Below are 21,153 nucleotides of genomic sequence, written 5' to 3'. Positions count from 1 at the left end.
TTGTTACCATTTTTTCATCCTATGCACAATGTTATGTAAGTAGAAACATTACGCATTCAGTTTACTATCAAAACAAGACGTTTATTGTCAGAACATGCCTTATGGTAATAGAATGATGAGTGCAACGTAATTTAAGACCATTCAAAACCTTTATTATCCCTGGAACGCTTTGTGTTTAATGTAATTGCTTTTGCCTCTATACACTCGATGATAACAAAATAACGAGAAAAAAAATGCACCAGAATTTGTTTTGTGTGTTTACAATATAATTCGTAATAGTCTGCATAAACAAGAAAAAATGTTGTGTTCTTAAACAACCATTCTCGCCATTTGTTTATACCGTGTTAACTTTTTGCTATGAAACTAATCTTAACTGCGAATACTACAGGTGACGTCACAGGTCATTATTACTGTAGCTGAAGACTTGATTCATCTTGTTGACATCCGGGTATTTAATCTTCAAGAGTTTTTAAACTTACAACCTTTGCATTCGGGTTGAATAATAACAGTTTTGTAGTGAATATGCTCTAAATAACATGCACATATATATATATATATATATATATATATATATATATATATATATATATATATATATATATCATTCATAACTGATATTCACAAGTAATGAATGTCAGTAATGAATATATATATTAATATCAAAAATCTTTAAAAAGAAGAAACGAATATTGGTAAAATTAAGAAGTCGGAAATGAAGAGATACAAACTTTATCGATTATCGATCAGTGCTTGATTTTGTTTTTGTATTCTAATAACGGTGTTATTTGTTTTCATACGAAAACAGCAAAAAAAAAAGTCCAGTTAGTTGTTTGAATATTAGGGTCACTTTTTGTAACTGATGTTGATTCTTCATAATTGTTGAAATTTTTCAAACTAGGTTTACCGACCTACACTCTGCCCACAGTAAATTCATGCTTATTTGTATTGCTTACCAAACGTAGGTATATTGTATCATATCTTTCATTCACCTCGTGAATAGAGACACATCTGCAGGCAGATGGCTAAGACCACAGGATGCCTCGCTGTATATCTCCCATCTAAACCAGTCAAAACTAAATGCTTACACAATTATGATACATTCTTCGCGTGAAATTCCTGCATTTTGAACTTGAGTAAATTTAACCTAAACATTATGTTTTTATTATATAAAATAAAGATGGGCTACTTCGTTTGTTCACGCAATGATAACATACTGACTTTATTGGTTGGCATACGGCCTCCACCCACCCACCCACCCACCCCCACCCACCACCACCCTCCCCCATCCCTAACCCTCCTACCAACGTCTCTTGTGAAACCCTAGTTATATATGAACCTAACATATTTTATTTTTCATTTCTTCCTCTCTCTCTATTTATCTCCTGCTCTCCTTTAAATGAGGTGAACTGTTATATTTGAAACAAACTAGGCCTTGCCATATAGTCGGACCTTATTTTATTTATATTTATATTATTTTACTTAAACTTTCCACCGAAAGTTATTTTTATTCGGCCTTTCCATCACGGAAACTCCTCCAATTTGATCTCACAATAAAACGAAAAGAAAAAATCTTGAATCAGTTAAAATAATTCACAAGCTCCTTATTCTTAATCTGGCATGGAAACTGATAACTGCCAATGACAGAATCTTCATTTATTTCTACTCAATCCGTTGGCTTGAAGCGACAGCTACTAAATGAGGGTTGTACTTTTGGCATGGCGAATGACGTCACTGGATCACGTGATAGTTTAGGCTGCCTTTGTATCGAAGCTATCGAATGACGTCGCTTTTTAAGGAGCCCAGGGATTAGCACTGTCAAGATTTTCGACAAGTCGAACGTTTTTTTATAATAAATTTCTTCTCTCCTGTCCTGTTTCGATCAAGATTCTTCATAAAGTTGCTGTGTTGTGGGAAAGTTTGAATCTCCTGGAAACAAGAAACAAAAGAAATAGAACAATGAGAGGTTAGATTAAGAGAAGTTTCTTAGACCTGTCTCGTGAATATACCGCAAAATTACATGTAAGGTTCTTCCGGCATTTACATATCGCTACTTATTGTCAATTTCCACTTAAGAAGTAGCAAAATTCAAGAAGAAAAAAGTTTTAAGTTTAAAATATTTTATATGAACTGCTTGGTTATGTTCAGTAAAATATCCATTAAAACTCTAATATAAAAAAGATGTTTTGATATACTGACCATTTTATTTGATTAAACTGTAAAATAGATTGTATCATAATATTTTGATTTATTTTAATATAAGAGACCTTGTCAAAGAAAATTAGTTTCTAAAATTGTGTAATCCCAAAAATGCGCACTTTGTTTTTAAAAAACTGTAGGCTTATTGTAAAATTTCTTAAATAAAAAAAAAGTGTAAAAGTAAGTTGGCCTGACGTTTCGATCCTAGCAGGATCTTCTTCAGAGGCTAAATGACAAGTTACAGTAACAGAGGGGACAAAAACACGCACAGAATACAGACAGGTTAATGAGCACGGTGAACACAATGAGATGGATGAAAGGGGATTATAAGTAGAAAGCAACAGGAGAAGAGGAGAGGAAGGAGATAAACTGTGGAGGGACAAAGAGAGGATTAAAGGCACAGGGTGAGGAATAAACTGGAGAGGGACAAAGACAGAAAGGTGTGAAGAAAAATGGAGGGGAAGAGAGCTGTGAGAGGAAGAGTGAAAGGGGGGGGGGAAGGGAGAAAGGGGAGAAGGAGTAGGGAACAGAGGAAAGTTAGTCATGTCCTTCCTGAATGTTCAGCCCATGAGGTTGAATGGTACGAAGGCGTTGCATCCAGAGCCTCTCTCTGCTGATACGTACTAGGTCAGGACGGCTACCTAAGGATTCAATCCCCTGTAGGGACATGTCGTTAATGGTATGGTTGGGAAGGTTAAAATGTTCTCCAACTGGGGTCTCAGTCTTCATGGTGTTGACTGTGGATCTGTGACCATAGAAACGCTTCTTGAGGGTGGTTTTGGTTTCGCCAACATACTGGATGCCGCAAACTCTACAAGAGATCAGATAGATGACATTGGTGGTAGTGCAAGTGATGTGACCCTTAGTCTTGTGTGTGAGTTGCATGCTGTGGCTGGTGATGGAATTGGATTCAACAATGTGGTGGCTGCAGACGATGCATCTCGAAGTACGATCACATTTGAAGGTACCATGCTGAATGGGTGTGGGGTTAGAAGTAAGAGGTGGAACAGCAGCACGTACAAGAAGGTCTCGTAGGTTGCGTGGTCGTCTGTAGGCGATGATGGGTTTTTCAGGGATGGCTCGTTGGAGTCTATCTGAAGTGAGGAGAATGTTGTGGTTGTTAGAGGTGATTTTCTGAAGGGGAGGAAGATTTGGGTGGAAAGTAACAACGAGGGGCAGCTTGTTGTCGCAATCTCGTCCCTTTTTGTCCTTCACTGCCAAAGTAGATGATCTGGAAAGGGAGCGGACTCTCTGAATGGCTTCACGCACCCTTCTGGCACTATGGCCCCTGGCAATAAGGTGTTTTTCCAAAAACAAGTCAAAAAAAAACAAATAAAAAAAAAGTCAAAAAATTGGACTTAATTTTGAATTTAGTTTTGTAAACACTTGAATATTTGAATATGGTTGAATTTATTAGCAGCAGATAATAATTATTGATGTAACTTGATATCAATTATCCTCCAATAATAACAATAAAATACAAAAGTGATTTTGATTGATAAGATTAAAAATAAATTCGATTAATAATGATGCAGGAATATATACTTAATATTACCAATCCTGTAAAGGCAACATATATGATTTTTATAATGTAAGAGTAATAATCATTAATATGAAATATTTAAATGAGGATATGTACACTTTAAATATTCAAAACAATCACGGCTTAAATGCAAAAATAAATGCAAACCACATCAAACCAATGCAAAACCACATCACAACTTCACAATAACAACAACAAAACCGCTCACACGCACACACAGTAGGCAATAACTTTAGAACTATTTTACCAAAAAACTATATAGAATATTTACTGTGAAAATTATGAAAACGACGAGGGATAGGAGAAGCGATTCATGGGTACGTGTGTGCCTTGGGCGTTCCCTTTTTCTAACGCTGCTCAAATAAATTTGGTTAGTCACTTTTTCCATACAAGGCAAAAGTCGTTTATATACTGTACTCTACTCACACGTGTTCGCAACTTAACACGTACGCAAGCGATTTTCGTTGACGAAATCCGACGACGTTGATCGAATCTTCCCGAAAATATTACCCTTCCATTTTAATAAAGTCGTTATCAAAACCTTTCCTTTACTGTGTTTTATCTGTGTTATCAAATCAAAAGTCATCTACAGATATGCTAATCCTAGTAAAATCTTGAAATATGGCAAATATTTTAGGGTGAAGGTTGAATGATTAAAACTAGGGTAAACAGGGATCTTAGGATTCAACTTTATTGGCCCAGTTAAGTAATCAACGCGTTCGTTCCAGTTTAATGTTTCTAGTTTTACCCTGATCCGCAGAAATGATATATTTCATAATCTTTCTAAAGCATTTATCAATTAATTGCCACGTGATATACAGTTTACAGTAAGAGATGTAATTATGCACAATTAATCACTTGTACCGTTACGTTATCACGTAAAATTAAAATTACAAACATAATTATCTTTGAATAATCTAGCAATAAGATTGATATGTGTTAGTTTCAACATTCAGGCTCGACTTGTATGTCTCTATAGTGTGGGTAATTGAAACTCACCTGTACCAACTCTTCCACAACTGGCTAAACGGTTTGGCCAAAAGGTAATGTAATAGAAGACATTGTGTGCCTATAAGTTTAGGGAGAGTTTGCAGCGATATTGGTGAAACGTCTTTTTGTCATAAGTGAATGTAAATTCTGTAAAGTTGGTCATTCTCACCAAATTATACAAGTTTGATAAGTATCCTGATATCACTGGATAACTTAAGTTAACAATATATCTGCTTTTAAATAGGTAGTTTTAAACCATTTTATTCACCACAGCCAACCATATAGGATCTTTCGCACCCACGTTTTGGTTTTTGTATTGTCTGTCTGTCTGTCTGTCTGTCTGTGCTTTATATCGATTAATAACTCAAATAAAGTGTACTTAAGGTCTTTATTTAAAATTTATGTTAAATGTAAATAACATCACACAAATAATAATAACAATGAATGATAATACATAGGACTCACATGAAATTAATATTATACAAAAAAAAAATTTCTCTTCATTAAATCAAATTTGAGAGTTACTAAGCGTACACTTTTTAGTTTTCAAGGAATTAACATTAACAGGTGGAATTTGAACCTTCGTAGAATTTTCAAAGTACAAGGATATCGACCTTTGTACATAATTTCATTTTACTTTTATGCTTTCTTGTGATATTTACCCAAAAGTACAAGCATCTCGACCTTACTACATAATTTCATTTTCGCTTTTTATCATTATTATTATTAATATTTCGTTTGCAGTTTGAATCAAGAGCAACTTTAGTAAATTCGAAACGACAGAAAAATCGAAGGTGAAATAATTCTCTGCTTGAATCAGGTACATAAATTGCCGGAGACATGTGCTCATCCAATATAGATGAACATACAGAATACATAAATTAATCTAAACTTTCTTTCTTAAAACCATCAAAAGGCGTATTCTATCTTTGTTATGAATTTTGTTCAGACACATTGATTCGACGTTAATATTAGTTTGATCAAAGTTTGTTTTTTCAAGCACGACATTCAACTCACCGTCAAAATAAACAAATCAAAATGCTCGCATTCTCAACCGTTATTAATTTATTAATCAAAACAGAAATATCTATACGCGGACTCGTGAGAATTTGATCTTTTAACCTTGAAGGTGTTTTTTTGTTTACTATTCATCATAATTTCTTCGTTTTTTTTTTTGCTTTCTAAAATAAAAATTGGTTGAGAGGAAAGAGCTTTCGGACGATAAAACTATATTTGTGTTATGATCGTTGACGCAAATGTTTTGTTCCACATTAGCCTGATGATGTCACTGCTCCCTATCCAAGAAATGCTTAACAACTTGTCCAACGTTTCACTTCCCCAGGGATTAACTTGATGACATAACATCACGTGTTACTCTGGTTTTTTAAGTTAGTGGATTAATTTAAGATTCTCAGAACGTCTTATCCCCGAAGACCTTGATTACTGACACTGGCACGCAACCATCTTATCTTCCCAAAATAAGAGTAAAGTGCACATTTTAAAGGTCGAACAAGATATTTCAAAATATTTCAGCATAATATGACAAAATAAATTCCGTGTAAGGGTCCTTCCAGAACCATTTGAGGGTTTGAGCACATAATGTAAATACAGTTTGCAGTGGTTAATAAAGTGCACGTCAAAAAAAGTAAAAAATAGCAGCACATTTGATGCTTGAAATGTCGCTGTCAGTAGAAAGGAATTGATATCTAAGTCTCTTAAGATATTATTGCTCATTTTTTTCATTTATTCGGGTAAAATTTCAAATAAACTTTTATGCATTTAAGAAATTTGTATTTTAATAAAAATGTTGGTATGTCCATACAACATGAAATTCGAGACGAGAATTCTTCCTTTGCGTACATCAAAGCGTTTTCCTTTAACCTCTAGGGTAACATTGAATCCAAGTATGGAATATGAATAATCTATAAAAAATGAAAAAAATTATTTTATGAAAATCTCAACCATGTCAAACTGTCCAGAGCATTTGTTGAAATAATATCTTCTTGAGTTACATTTTAGCTTTCTTTGCTTAAACATGTCTTCTTTCTTCGTTTTTTGGTTTTATGTGTGTATGTATGTGTGTGTATGTATGTATGTGTGTGTATTTTCAACATTACGGCACTTAATGTAACACTCAAGTGGTTGTTACAATGGAATTTTATTGTTCGTATGTTAGTTATCAACAATATTCATATGAAAACAAGTAATTACACTTTCAATGCATATCTGTGTAGGTTTTAATTACATACTAATCTGCATATCTTGACCACATACCATAACCATATAATCCTAATCCCCAAGCCATATATTTGATGTGAGCATAACATTATGCGTACCAATGCGGGTGCAATTCGCTTTGGCATGAGTCCCAGTACCAGTTCAAGGCCCCAGGCGCGAAGACGTGTACTTAACATTGCACTAGCATGCTTACTAGAGTTTACAGAATGAAGAGAGTACGGAGTATTAGTACAAAATAACAACGGCGATTGCAGATATAGCTATGATATGACTATGAACACAAGTACGTACTCATTACAATTCTGTTTCAAGCAAAAACTGTTAATTGTTAAAAAGACACTGGTGAGATATGTATAAGTACCAAACTGTTCGGTTTTGTTCACTTCGATCGATTATTATTTTTAATTTTTTTGCATGAAATTATTTTCACACGTTTTTTTTTATTACTGACCGATTAAAAGTATATGAAATCTACAATACTGACGCACACACGTACATTGCACCTCTGTGTTCTGTGTTTGTTATATATATACTGTGTTGTATCTCCACGATGAATCCGCGAGCAGAAATCAATACCACAGTCAGTGAATACACACAACTTCATATTAAACAATATGCACACAATTACTGGCGAGTGTATCAGTTATCTTCCCATTACGTCACCAATCCATTTTAAAATGAAAGATTTTGTTATTAATCATAGTGAAAACAATATACTGCAACAATCAAATGTATTCTTAATTAGTTCATATGTTTCGCCCCCCCCCCCCCTCCCTCCTTTGATTAAGTGGAGTACGTAGTAGTTTGGAATATTAAGTAAATTAGTTTCGTAGGTAAAGTTACCTTTCGTTAAAGCCATCATTAAAAGATCAGGATTCACGTCCAGTCTGTCAATCAAGGTCCTTATCAGCCTGCGTACACTCATTTGTCTGTGGGCAGAATCGAAAACATAATGAGTTTGAAAAATATGACGAAATTTGAATTAGAACGTTTCTCTTATTATACTTTAATCTTCATTATTGAGAGAAGACACAAATAAATAATTAAAAATATCAAAGATATACAGGACAGATTTAATATGATGAAACTAAATCAATGTTAAGACCTTTAAGGGTGTGAATTAATACGGAAAAAACAATCAATTTATTTTCGGTTTCGTTCACCAGTAGATTTGAAATTTGTAACAATTCAAATACATTTCAGATTTTTGAGTGAATGAATGGTTGGGGAGATTTTAATGCTCAGCCATGTATCTCAAGGAACTAATTATTGAAACGTAGGCGAAGTCGTTCCTGCTTCACCTGTACAATGAAATATATAAGCAACATTACCAAACGGTTTATTGTAGTGCTATCGGGAGAGGCTATTGGTCATGCACTAAATATTAGTCTATTTATCTCTTTATTCGTTTTCCTTCATGACTATTAATTTACTTCTGCTTTGCAGTAAACATTGCATATAAAACGGGTTGGTTTCCTAGGTTATAATACTCATAGAATACATCAAATCCCAACGTAACTTTAAATAAAGGAATAACAAATACATAAAGAGATAAAGAATCGACACTACAAGCTTCGAGTAATTTTCTTTGACAAACTAGGTTATTGAGTCATATACAGACCTGGTTTTCCTTTGGGGGAAACTAGGTATTCAGCTATACGTTATAATTATAACAAATGTCTACCGTAAGTATATATATACGGTATGGTTAATAACGCAGTCCCATGGGTCAAGAAAATAAGACATAAGAAAGGATCCCTTATAACAGCTACTGCTACTTCCCAAGGGGACATCAGAGAGTATAAAATGTCATTCATTATAAATTAAGTCATCAAATCTGAAGAGCATCGAAATTTGTTCTACAAAACAATATGTAAAAAGCAAGCGCTTGCAGTGAGTTGGAAGGAAATGGACACAGTATCTTTATATATATATAAATATATAAGTATATATATATAGTATATATATAAGTATATATATATATGTATAAATATATATATATATAAATATATAAGTATATATATGTATATGTATAAATATATATATATATATATATATATAATCCTCGTTAAATCCTCGTATGGGTATCGCTCGTTTGCGAAAGCTGGACCTAAACTGTGGAATAAGCTTCCTGACAGCCTTAAAGAAGTCCAAAATGCTGCTACTTTTAAGAAGCAATTAAAACACTACTTATTTGTCAATGGTTCTGACTGATTTCAGCCATCTCGACTAGGTTTAACTTTTGTATCGTTACTTTGAGCTATATTTGTATGGATGGGAAAATAATTAAGCAAGTTTATACTACTAAGTTTTTAGGTGTAAATATTGATTGTAAACTTAGCTGGCGCAACCATATTTCAACTATTTGCAGTATAATTGCACGGAATGTTGGCATATTATCTAAGTTGAAATATTATCTATCGGAAAACATACTCAGAACACTATACCAGACCCTGGTTGTCCCGCATCTCCCTTATTGTTCCATTATTTGGTCTGGTACATACAACACCAACCTTAACAATCTTATAATACTCCAAAAGGCAGCAATTCGCCACATAACACACTCAGCCCCACGTGAGCACCTGGAATGGATTACTACCAGCTGCCTTTGACAATTTTTTAGCCAGTAACAGAGATGTACATAATCATAACACGAGGCTTGCTAATCATGCCCACTATAATCTCTACAATACCACCATTGGAACTTTAAGCCTACAAAATCGTGCAACAACAACATGGAATCTTCTAATGAACGATTTAAAGAGTAAAAAGTCAGTCACATCCTTTAAGAAGTGGTTTTGTAAGGAAATAATAGCTAGTTACTGACTAAAACTAAATTATACCTGTATGTAATTACTATATATATATATATCTATTGAACATTTAATTTGTACTTATATCTATGTATGTATTCATACACATATATATATTTTGTTTTTTTCTTTTCTTTTCTTTTCTTTCTTCAGGGAGTCTTCCACATTGTTAAGCTTTTAAGCTTTATGGAAGACTTCCCTCCACTTTGTACTTTTGTGGCAAACAAATAAATAAATATATTTAGTTGTTTTCAAGCACAGCAGTGCACACAGTTTTCTGTAGTAGTTGTGCTTATAAGCCTTTATTATTATTATTATTATATATATATATATATATATCTATATATATATATATATATATTTATATATATATATATATATATATATATATATTTATATATATATATATATATATATATACAGTGGCATAGGAAGGTACTTTTGAGTGGGGGGGGGGGCTGAAGACTGATGGCCAGCCTGGGGGAGGGGTCTAAGGGGAGGGGGTGTCCCCCTCCCCTTTGGAATTTTTTGCATTTCCAGGTGGCCTCAGATGCAATTTGGTGCAATATAGCACACTTCAACACCCACTCCATTTTGTAAACTTAATTTTGTATTTTCACCTGGCCTTAGATGCAATTTGGTGCTCCAAATGAGATTTTTTTTCTCATTTGGAAATAAAAAAGGGGTTTTCTGACTTGCGAACCGGGGGGGCGGAATGATACTTCCGCCCCTCCACATTTTTCACTGGGGGGGCTGGCGCCCCCCCAGCCCCCCCCCCCCCGGTTCCTACGCCCTTGTATATATATATATATATATATATATATCATAACGTTACCAGGTTAGTTAAATCCCTCACCAATCATGAAAATGGGAAGAAAGAATATCAAGAAGGAAAGAAAATAAATATCGACTTCTGACATTTAGAATAAAAAATATTATTTTCCAAGGTGTAGAGTTTGAATCGGAAAGAAAAAAACGCAAAGACTGGACCCCAAAAGAATTACCTTTTGACACTCTCGTTCATTACAATTCTCTTGATAAGGGTTGTCTATGATATTTGTGATGCAAAAATAAGAACACACTAAAAAATTCTTTGTCAGTAATTCTTGTCTACCATTTCGTGACATGTTTGTGACATTAACGGTTGATTTCTCAAATGAATTCTCTTAACAATCAGATCTCTTAATTTGATGGAAAATTCGATCTGGTTCCTCGCCCTTTTTCTTTTTCATTCTTTCATTTCTTTTATTTCTTGCTTTATTTTGCAATTGTGAACTTTGCGATTTTTCCATCTCTTTGGAGACGGCACAAATATCTTTAATTTTTTATTCACGATGGGAACATCTTTGTATTTTTGTTTTTCTTCAAATTGAGATCTTTGCCGTGAGTTAGAGCATCATATATCTTTCTTTTAATATATTTTAGTTTACATTATTACATTTAATTACTTGTTGTTGTTTGTTCTTGTCAGTTGCAAGTTGCAAGTTGAGATTCTCAAAACTCGTAATTTTGTGGATTTCACTTCTCTTTATAGCCCCAAGTGTCTATTTTAAGTAGAAAATTATATTTATCGTAGAATTTATACTTTATAAGGCTTCTTTTAATCATGCCAATCATACATAACTTTAGTTTGATTATTTATCGAAATATAGAATAACTCTTCTAAGATGATTATAAACCTATGAGCAGTAGCGTGCGCAACTGGCTGTGGGGGACGGGGAAGGATTTGGGGGTTGTTTTGTTCGAAAACGATCTGTACTTCATATACAGCTCAGGCAAACACCTGAAATGAACGCTTGCACAATATGACAAATACTATGTCATTGGGATTGCAAATATTTATTTTTAAAATCTAGTCGTAACAGTCATCCGAAAAAGACTCCTCTGGCCACCCCCACCCCCCCCCGACCACCTCAACCACCCGCCTCCCCTCCACTTTCGTTGACCGACCTTCAAATTAATAAGGTAAAATGTGCAGCTACCGACAGATAAAGTTTCTTGTAACTTTATTATAACCCTTGCACCCATCTCGCCCATCCCGCCCATCCCACATATCCCACCCATCCCACCCACCCACCCTCCCATCCCACCACCCTCCCACCCTCATCTCTTCAATGATAGAAATTAATCATAAAAACTAAAGAACTAATCATCGCTTTAATTAGCAATATTTGTACAGCATACAAAATTGTAATATAACGAAGACGCTTTCAAATATTGATAGAATTTCATAATTATTCAAGTCATATTGTGGACAATTTTCTACCAACTTCTTCTTAAAACAAATTAAAACGGCTTCTCTGTCTCGTTATTATTTTATGCATTTCTATACACTCTAGGTTTACCTTGCTGTTAGAATTCTTTACAGTACTACAGAGTCTGTTTCTGTAAAACTAACCAATGAAAGGAAACCAGGTTTAGTTTAAAGATATGCCGGTTAATGTCGTAACGAGGACAAATTAATGTCCCTCTGTTTATCAATCTGCAGAATCTTGAACGGGACAAGGTTGAGTTTTCTTTTAATAAACTAAGATGCTTGCCAGAAAGTTCATTAAAGATAATTTATGATAAATATTTAGGACAACTCGGACTAGCATGCGAAACTAATATCCTGATACCGATTAATAATGATAAAATGATAAGGAACCAGTAACTATAAGCCGTCTGATGAGGGCAACGTTACCTTAAGCATCATTACGACAGACTAATGATCAATAATATTGAAAAGGATGCAAATTATATTTAGTTCAAATGTTACTGACGGCTGTATAATATCACAAATTCAGTTTGTGGATGATGCCGGCGTAACGATGATATTGTTACATCTACACAGGTAGACAGTTCAACAGAATAACAGACAACGTTGTAGGTAGGCGACAAAGTTGAAGATATTTAACTGTTCCTATATAGTAATTAATGCAGGTCTCTTTCCTATTCGACAAAATTACACCACGTAATACAAGCCTATATAAAAATACAGTGCTTGATACAAACCTATCTAAAACTACAGTACTTGATACAAACCTATATAAACACTACAGTACGTAGTACAAACCTATATAAAACTACAGTACTTAATACAAACCTGCCTCATGCTATATATAGCTGCAGTACCTGAATAGGTATGTTTCGTAGTTGTAGAGCTGCAGTACTAAATAAGATCCTGTCACGTACACTTTACAATTAAAACATATAACATATGCCTGCCTCTCACTCTAGACTACTACCATACTTAATACAAGACTGTACTCTGTACAACTACAATACTTAATACGAACCTATCTCTCACTCTACAAAACTACAGTATATAAAACAACTCTCGACAACTCCAATATTTAATACAGCGCTGCATCATACTCCGCATAACCAAATACTTAACACAGTGTTGTTATATATATACAAACCTAATGTACTCAATAAGATCTGTTTCCTATTCTGTATAACTATATACAATACTTAATACAGGTCTATTTCATACCTGTGGGTACTTTACAATACTACTGACCTTAATACGCGACTGTTTCATACTCTACAAATGTCAGTACTTAATACGAACCTGTCCCAGTCTATATACAAAATACTACATACTCCCTATACTGCAGTGCTTCCCCGTAATGGTTCAAAATTGTATATTATTCTATTTGAAAATAACATCTTGAAATACTCTACAAAATAACGAACTCAGACCAAGGTTAAATTCATAACTATGTTATTGTCATAGGTATATTGATTAATTCCAGATACACTTTCTCACAAAACCAAACTATTCAATTTGTTAAACTTTTGTATCATCTTCGTCCTTGGTTTAATGGCTGCTGTATTGACTGTCTTGTGAACAATATAAACGTTAACGTTTGCATTGAAACCACTTTACAATTTACTTATTTCCGCAGTTATTACATATATATATATATGCAGAAATAAATTATGTTTTTGTAAATGCTGAAGCAAAGTTAAATTGCATTCAATATATAGATTTTGTGATATTAATTAGTTCACTAATATTTGTGTACATAATTTCTTAATCTTGAATATTTTTTTCTATATTTAGATTTATAAATTAACCGCGCAGATAACGTTCAGACGTTGCGTATCCTGTATATAGAAATCACGTAAAAACACGCAAACGTGACAGAAATATATAACCCATGTAGTTTAATATACACGGTAGACTCTAATTGGAATTTACTGTTGTCTCCATGTACTAGGCTAGCACAGATATATATTTTTTTTAATATTACACCAACAGAATGTTTAACAATATCTCCCCCCCCCCCAAAAAAAAACAGTATTTTATTTGAACGAGCGTGATTTAATCCCTTAATTTATCAGAGCAATAATACGTTCATGTTGGATGTACCAAGGATTAGCCTTTCAAATTTGCATACAAGATTCTGGCCTGACGTTCCATGATTGAAAGAGCTTCATAAACTAGGAGTGGGTTTCTCTTACAAACACATCTACTAGAAGATAAGTTACATCCGGTCGCTTGCTGCATTATTGTCCATAAATGTTTACGTTGTTAAAAAGAGTAAAAAATATACAGTTTGGTAAAAACTCGAATAGAACAATGGAGTAGCCTTGACTAGTTACTTAGGTAAGCCTTGTCTGAAAGAAAATATGATTATGGCAGGTAAAAAGTGCCTGAAAGCAAATTACTCGCTAATTCCTACAAAACATTTTGGAGTAAATGCTGCAAACCTTTCTCATGGAAAGGTCTATATGGTTCGTAAACTCTGTGGGTCAAACACGATTTGTCCTTTGGTATCTAAACTAGGTCTGCATCATGAAAGAGTTGAAACAGTCAAATATAATCAAAGCAACTACGATGTGATAACGACTGAAATGAGTCTATAGGTTTATATCAATCAAGAGTATGTTTGTCTAACCTGTCTGTGTGTTTGTCTTGACGCATCAGATATTTATATTCATCCCAGTCGTCTGCTGCTCTATTTGGATAGTTCCAGCGTATGTCCGATCTCTTGCCTGATATAAAATGGCGATTGGCGCCCCCTGAACACACCGCTTTCTTTAGGGGACAAAAACAGCCGGCTGGTATGTTGCAATCACGGATCTTGGAACAACATCCCCCCTGTGCGTTTGTTAAACTGAAACAAGTCGCTAATATAATGAGGAGTACAATAACCTGTAGGATGTACCACGGTGACTTCATTGTACCACGAGCGAGAAGAGCAACTCTACAGAGAAGGGAAAATAAAAACACAAACAAATCATAAACAAGGACGGTTAATAAAAATACGGGAAATAATTGCCATAAATATTTTGTCCAATGATTATAGTCATAATTTCGTTAACGGTATTACATATAGAAATAATCTTCGCTATCTTATTGCAATGTTACTCGAGGAAACACTTCTGTGATGATTTGAAACTAATTCATATTTTACCGAAGAAAAGAGGTGATATTTGCAAAATCCCTGATGATTTTGGAAACATTGGTTATACCAAAAACCTCCTTATTTTTACCTTTGAGTTCAAATATAGAAATAGATATTTCTCTGAGATTTTCAAGTTGGGACTTTGGGTTTAATTTTGAAGTTCATAGTTTTAACACTACACTATAGCTGTGTAACAAACCTGAAATTATTTTCATTCGAAATTTTAATATCTATGTCAAGACTCATTGAATCTCTGGAGGTTCACTTAGTCACGAAAATACTAATGAAAAACAAAAAATTAACTTTAGCGAGCTACAAATTTGAATGCATTACCGAAAACCTTTTCACAATAATTTCTTTTCTTTCCTTTTTTGTATTTACGTTGACAAAAAAAATCCTGATATAACTATGGAACAGAACATAGAATAGAATAGAAAAGAGACAACATATATTGATGACTTTATTTCTATTGTTTTGAATAACATTTTCTTCCCCCTACAGAATAGAAATAATTCACATTTGTTACTACGGGAATAAACCTAAAGGTGAACATGACAAAATATTGGATATGTTTCACAGCAGTTGTCAAACATTCTAATCACATCAATTTTTTCTTCTCAAGATCATTTTTTTTTTTTTTTGCTTTTAGCGTCCTCGAGGGTCCTTGTTGTTATAATCTAGTGATTTTATCCCCTGATGTTTCCGATGAATTTGTGGTAATTTTTTTACAATCAAATGTATGACCTTAAGTTCGCTCTATTCCTGGTTTTTAATGATAACAAAGAAGTAATAATAGCTCACGTTATGGCCTTAATATTAGCGAAGATCGCGTCAAGACATTTCTCAGCCAAGGAGACGAAATTGTTCGGAATATATGTATGAGCTTGTCTAAAAGCTGCTTGATTGAGTTATCGCTTGTAAAATATCAGGTGTATGACGAGTTATTTGGTCTTGAATCACTCTATGTGATAAATCAAAGGTAAAAAAGTCTTTTAAAGGCATCCGTAATACCACAATATTTTAATAAAGTAATGTCTAGGTTGTAGCAAACGGAAGAACACTGGAAACGGTCGGGAGCTGTGAGTGGGATGATTGAGTTGGGGAGGGGGAATGGGGCAAGGGAATGGGAAGCGGGCAAGGGAAGGGGCAAGGGAAGGGGAAGGGGAGGGAGGGAAGGGGTGGGGAGACTTATAGAACACATGCGTACATTGCATTTACTGTCTACTTGTCTCGTCAGTAAATATTCTTCGACAAAGAGTGGTAAGGTTTTTTGTTTATTGTTTCCTTATATGTCTGTTTGTTAATTTGTGTGTTTGTTTTTATATTTTGTTTTTCATAAATACTTCGTGAGAGGCTCTTAATTTCAAATACGTTTCATTCGTAAATGGGTTCGGATTTCTAGAGAGAAAGAAAGGAGGAGGGCAAATGGAACACGAGGGCGTCCTTATCATTTTTTCTTTCCGTAATAAGCGCGTACAGCATAGTGAGAGCACGCAACCAAACATTACAGCCCAATTTTTCTAGCCTACCGCACTATGAACAGTGACCATTTGGATCATAGAAATCCTATACACACTTCATTATATACTTTTCTAAACCAGACGAAGACACCAGTCTAAATGTAGTAACATTACATTTCTTTTCTGAAAATTCAATTTATTGAACTTTCGGTTGGTGGAACATTTCTTCCATTCCTATAGTAAGACACTCATTAATTCGATACTTGATGTTCGTTCCAACATGAAGTTCAACGGTACTTTTAGGTACACATTGTAAGCAAATAACCCGTCTGTTACGAGGTTTACAATCCATCAACATCATTCCGAAGCCCTTGTATGTAAAATTTATATTGTACTATGCCTGTGACGTCAGATATTTGATATCTGAGTAAGTTACGGCGTCGGCGGGTATTAGCTATTGCTGGTTATTCCTCTGTCGTATCCATGAAATAATTAATACATATTTGTTTAGGTTTGTCTCGCGAAATCGTCTCCGTCTATAGCTGTTCCTTTACAGTTCATTACATACAGACAGTTAATGAATGGTGATCATGTTAATTGCTTAACCGAAATATGACGGTTTTGTAACCTGGCACCGTTTGAAAGGATTTACTGTTATTTGATCTAATCAATAAGGTCACACGCATGAGAACTATGAATTTAAGTAAGACATAATTACACGATTTATGTAAATCTGATATATTTATGTATTGAACTTTCAATACAAAAATCACCAAAAAACCGAACCATTTCATCAGAAAGTAATTGCTATAATGTGTAACTAAATATTACTCATCTTGAAATTAAAAGATCGAATTTCGTCCATGCAGTCCAATTCAGTCTAATCTGAAATGCACTTTAATGATGAAAAAGCGAAGGAAATCATCAAAGTCCAGCGAGGCGGCGGTGAACTTTTCTAGACGGAGATGACTTTTAACCTACGTCATGACTAAGATTGGCTTTTAATTTCTGATTCCGTTGGACATTCAAAACCAGACCTATTTCTTTTTAATGTCTTTTTATTCCTCATCTTTTCTAAATACTTCCCTACAGGTATCAAGGGGAGCTAGGTTTTGAGTTGAGAGCTTAAATACCAGTCATGTGCAGTAAATAGTACAGCTTTACCTAAAGCGTACTTTCATTTCGAACGTAAATATAAGCAATCATTCGAGTGGGCCATTAAAGACCAGCTTAAAACTTGTGAAATGTAGAGATGGTCTAATCTGCAAAATGAATTCCTGCGTTCATTCTCTTCAAGGGTGCCATAAGACGGAAGCGCCATTGGGTTATGGTAGGGGAACCGAACAAGGTTCTACGTAGAGAATTCACATGTGCCAATACACATGATCTGTACATACAAATTAACTGATATTACTGGAATATAAACAAGTAAATATATTGGGCCTGCTAAAAAAAAAGGCTTGTATTCCTCAAAGGCATTGAACTGTAGTATACAAACAGTCTTACAAAATCACAAGTTAAAGACATTGTTTTTCCTGCATGGAGGAGTGATACATAAGGAATGGGGGTGGGCCAATGTAAAGCCCCGACCATTTATCAGTTTCCCTTAAAGTGGTTTGAAAACAATAGTCAAGTATGAATTTTTGATATGCACTGTATATTCAGTCGTTCCTTATTCTACAATGTTTAGCCAACAAATTGTTTCTCCTATTTCTCTTACCAGTCTGCGGTTCCCTCTTGCAATAACGTTATTCTGGTTCACATTGGTTCAGTAAATTTTAATTATATGGATGTAGTTACATTAATATTTGGAAACAGTGATGAAACATTGATAAGTGCATGTTACATGTACTAATCAATGGATAACCACCAAGCCCCCTCCCCTCCCTCACCACAGGAATAATATCCCCATCAAAAACATTAAATATAAAAATATATATTTAGTTCCTCAAATTTAACAGTTGACTAAAGTCTCGTTCAAAACTTTTCCCTGTCGCGAGTGTGATAATTGCTCAAAGATTCGCGATCAGAAATTGTTTTGGCAAGGCTCATGGACCAATACAATGCCTACAATAATACTGACATATTTAGCACAATTCCCCCCAAAAAACCATTTGAACAAAGTGATATTTTAGAACCAAAACTGTTTATACCTCTCTTTGGTAAAACAATAAAAAAAAATCCCTTTCTGGTACACACGCTGACAATGAGTTCCGTCACATTTACATGCATTCGCAAGGGAATCAGAAACATACAATCGAAAGGAAATTAGACGTTTCCTGCCCCTGGTGACATTTACGACATCACAACCATAACATATATACCCCCACCCCACACCCCCAGCATAGCTTTAAATCTTCCGATAAATATCTCGCAACGGGAAATAAAATACGTCTTAATGTTTTGCGCTTTTGATATTTTTCAAACCATCACCTTTCGATCAGCACAACTTAATTGTCATGATTTTTTTTTTTATATTCCATTATCGATGATAAGTATATTATTGCTCCTGTTTTTAATTTCCTAGATTAATTCACAGACGAATTAATCTGCAAAATTAGACTTATTTATATAAATACCATGTTTTCTTTTTCTCTCTTCTTCTTCATCTTCTTCTTCTTTAATTGAGGGAAATCTTTCGACGGTTGAAGACTACTGAATATTGCTGGCAGCTATATAATACTATATACCACAATATAAGATCTATTCAGGTGTGCAAACATGCCACTTAAAGATTCGTCGAGGCATTTTATAGAAAGTAGCATAATTACCAAAAACTACAATTTTTTTTTTATATTTAAACACCTCTTTTTGTTCAATTCCATCGAGGACAGAATTGGATGTAATTGATGGCCTTCATTGCTTTTAGAGGATTACCTCTGCATCGCAGGGAATTGAATGTAAAATCAAACTATTCTGTACCTTTTGACTAATAAACTTGACAAAATAGACGGAAAACAGCGGAAAACAAGAAGGCAAAAAAAAAACAGTTCCTATGTTTGCAAACGAATCAGGAAATGTGAATAGCGAGTGTTCTTTCGGTAAGTCAACAACATTGAGAAACAATATTGAAACATTTCCTTATAGCTGGACTTCTTTTTTCATTAATAAAACGACGAGCATATTTGATATTAAAATATTGTGATGTGTACGCAGGATAATGAAATCGGTAAATAAAATGGTCTTTGGGGGGAGTTTTGTCTCTTTTCCTGAAAATGAAACGAGAGAGGAATTCACCCGAAAGGAATTTATCGGAAAGACTGAGTGACCTTGGCTAGTCACTGTTAAGGAAGAGCTGAAGAGAGCGATTGGCTTCTATTCGGTCAGATGATTGGATATAGTGTTTCGTGGATGATCATATTAAACATGTGGGTGTGTGTGTACAGAGGGGTGATTGCAAAATGAACTAATAGTCTCTAGATATAATCGCAGTTAATCTGCAAGTAGAGCTAGGTTGTAGTGTGTAGGTTGCACGCTAACATTTTCCTTGGGGAGTAGGGGAGTAATTCATTTTCAATCAAAGTGTAACTTAATCACCCCCCCCCCCAATTTTCTCGACACACACAAAAGAATATATAATCATATTTCCGAGGGGATTCAAGGGATTACAAAAACTGTTACGGTACACATTTTGAGATGAACAACATGTAAGAATTAGGCCAACATTGCATTACGTATGTCGTTATGTTACCATAGTAACAGTTCAAACTTGTTTGTGTCGTCAGGGGGGAACAGTATTGTGTCATATTGAAGATTTGCTATAAAATTTAGCCTGTGTTCCATGTGATTGCATATACGTAAACGGTGTTACGAACGTGGTAAATTCTTAGAAAGCTACTGCTGAAATGACAAAACTAGGCTAAATATTTCACCTTTAATTAAGATGTAATTATAACATGTGATTTGTTTTGTTCTATTGGATAACAAGATTTATATTTACCGGAGAACTTATTAGTGCGAGCCACTCGATTGCAATTATGAACAAGGTTTCCAATTCAAAGGCAGTGAACGATTTCTCCTTCGTTATTGACAACTCAAGCATATAATAATTAAAAATAATGGAGTATAGGTCTTTTGCTAAATAAATGGCAAACCAGAGTCATACTGGAAAGGAAGAATGAAATATCTATTTAGATTTTAACTTTATATTAAAATATATGTTAATACAGATGTTTCATTACGTCCACCCTCTACTTTTCACCCCCCCCCCCTCTCTCTCTCACACACACACACATACTTCCACTCTTTCTCTCTCCAACAAAAGTAAAATAAAGACGCGTTTTGAACAGCAAGTTGTCTAATATCTAGCTTTCTTACAGTAAATTTAGCATAAAACCATTGCCACAACTACCCCCTATCTACTTCCTTCTAACCGAAATGTTGTCACAAAATGTAATGATTAACTTTTAGAATGAAGTATCTCATCCATGAAAAGGTGCGATATAGAGGTAATGTGATCAAATTTCGAATTATATAATGAATATCCATAATGATAAAGAAAAAACTACCATCCT

At 34.3% G+C, this 21,153-nt stretch overlaps 1 protein-coding gene across 1 annotated transcript in view; it reads right to left on the bottom strand.

The window, feature by feature from the left end:
- Nucleotides 1-1,470: 1,470 nt before the first annotated feature.
- Nucleotides 1,471-21,153, bottom strand: part of LOC139964661 (uncharacterized) — a 29,232-nt gene continuing 9,549 nt past the window's right edge. Inside the window, exons 2-4 of the mRNA XM_071966451.1 lie at nt 14,670-14,978; nt 7,811-7,896; nt 1,471-1,926 (exon numbers count right to left, since the gene is read on the bottom strand). Of these exons, the coding sequence (XP_071822552.1) occupies nt 1,880-1,926; nt 7,811-7,896; nt 14,670-14,953 (417 nt within the window). The 5' untranslated portion in view covers nt 14,954-14,978 and the 3' untranslated portion in view covers nt 1,471-1,879. The remainder of the gene's footprint in view (nt 1,927-7,810; nt 7,897-14,669; nt 14,979-21,153) is intronic.

Source organism: Apostichopus japonicus, chromosome 23 (genome assembly GCF_037975245.1).
Source record: "Apostichopus japonicus isolate 1M-3 chromosome 23, ASM3797524v1, whole genome shotgun sequence".
Lineage (NCBI taxonomy): Eukaryota > Metazoa > Echinodermata > Holothuroidea > Aspidochirotida > Stichopodidae > Apostichopus > Apostichopus japonicus.
Note: the sequence above shows the minus strand (reverse complement) of the source record. Positions and strands in the feature narration are given on the sequence as shown.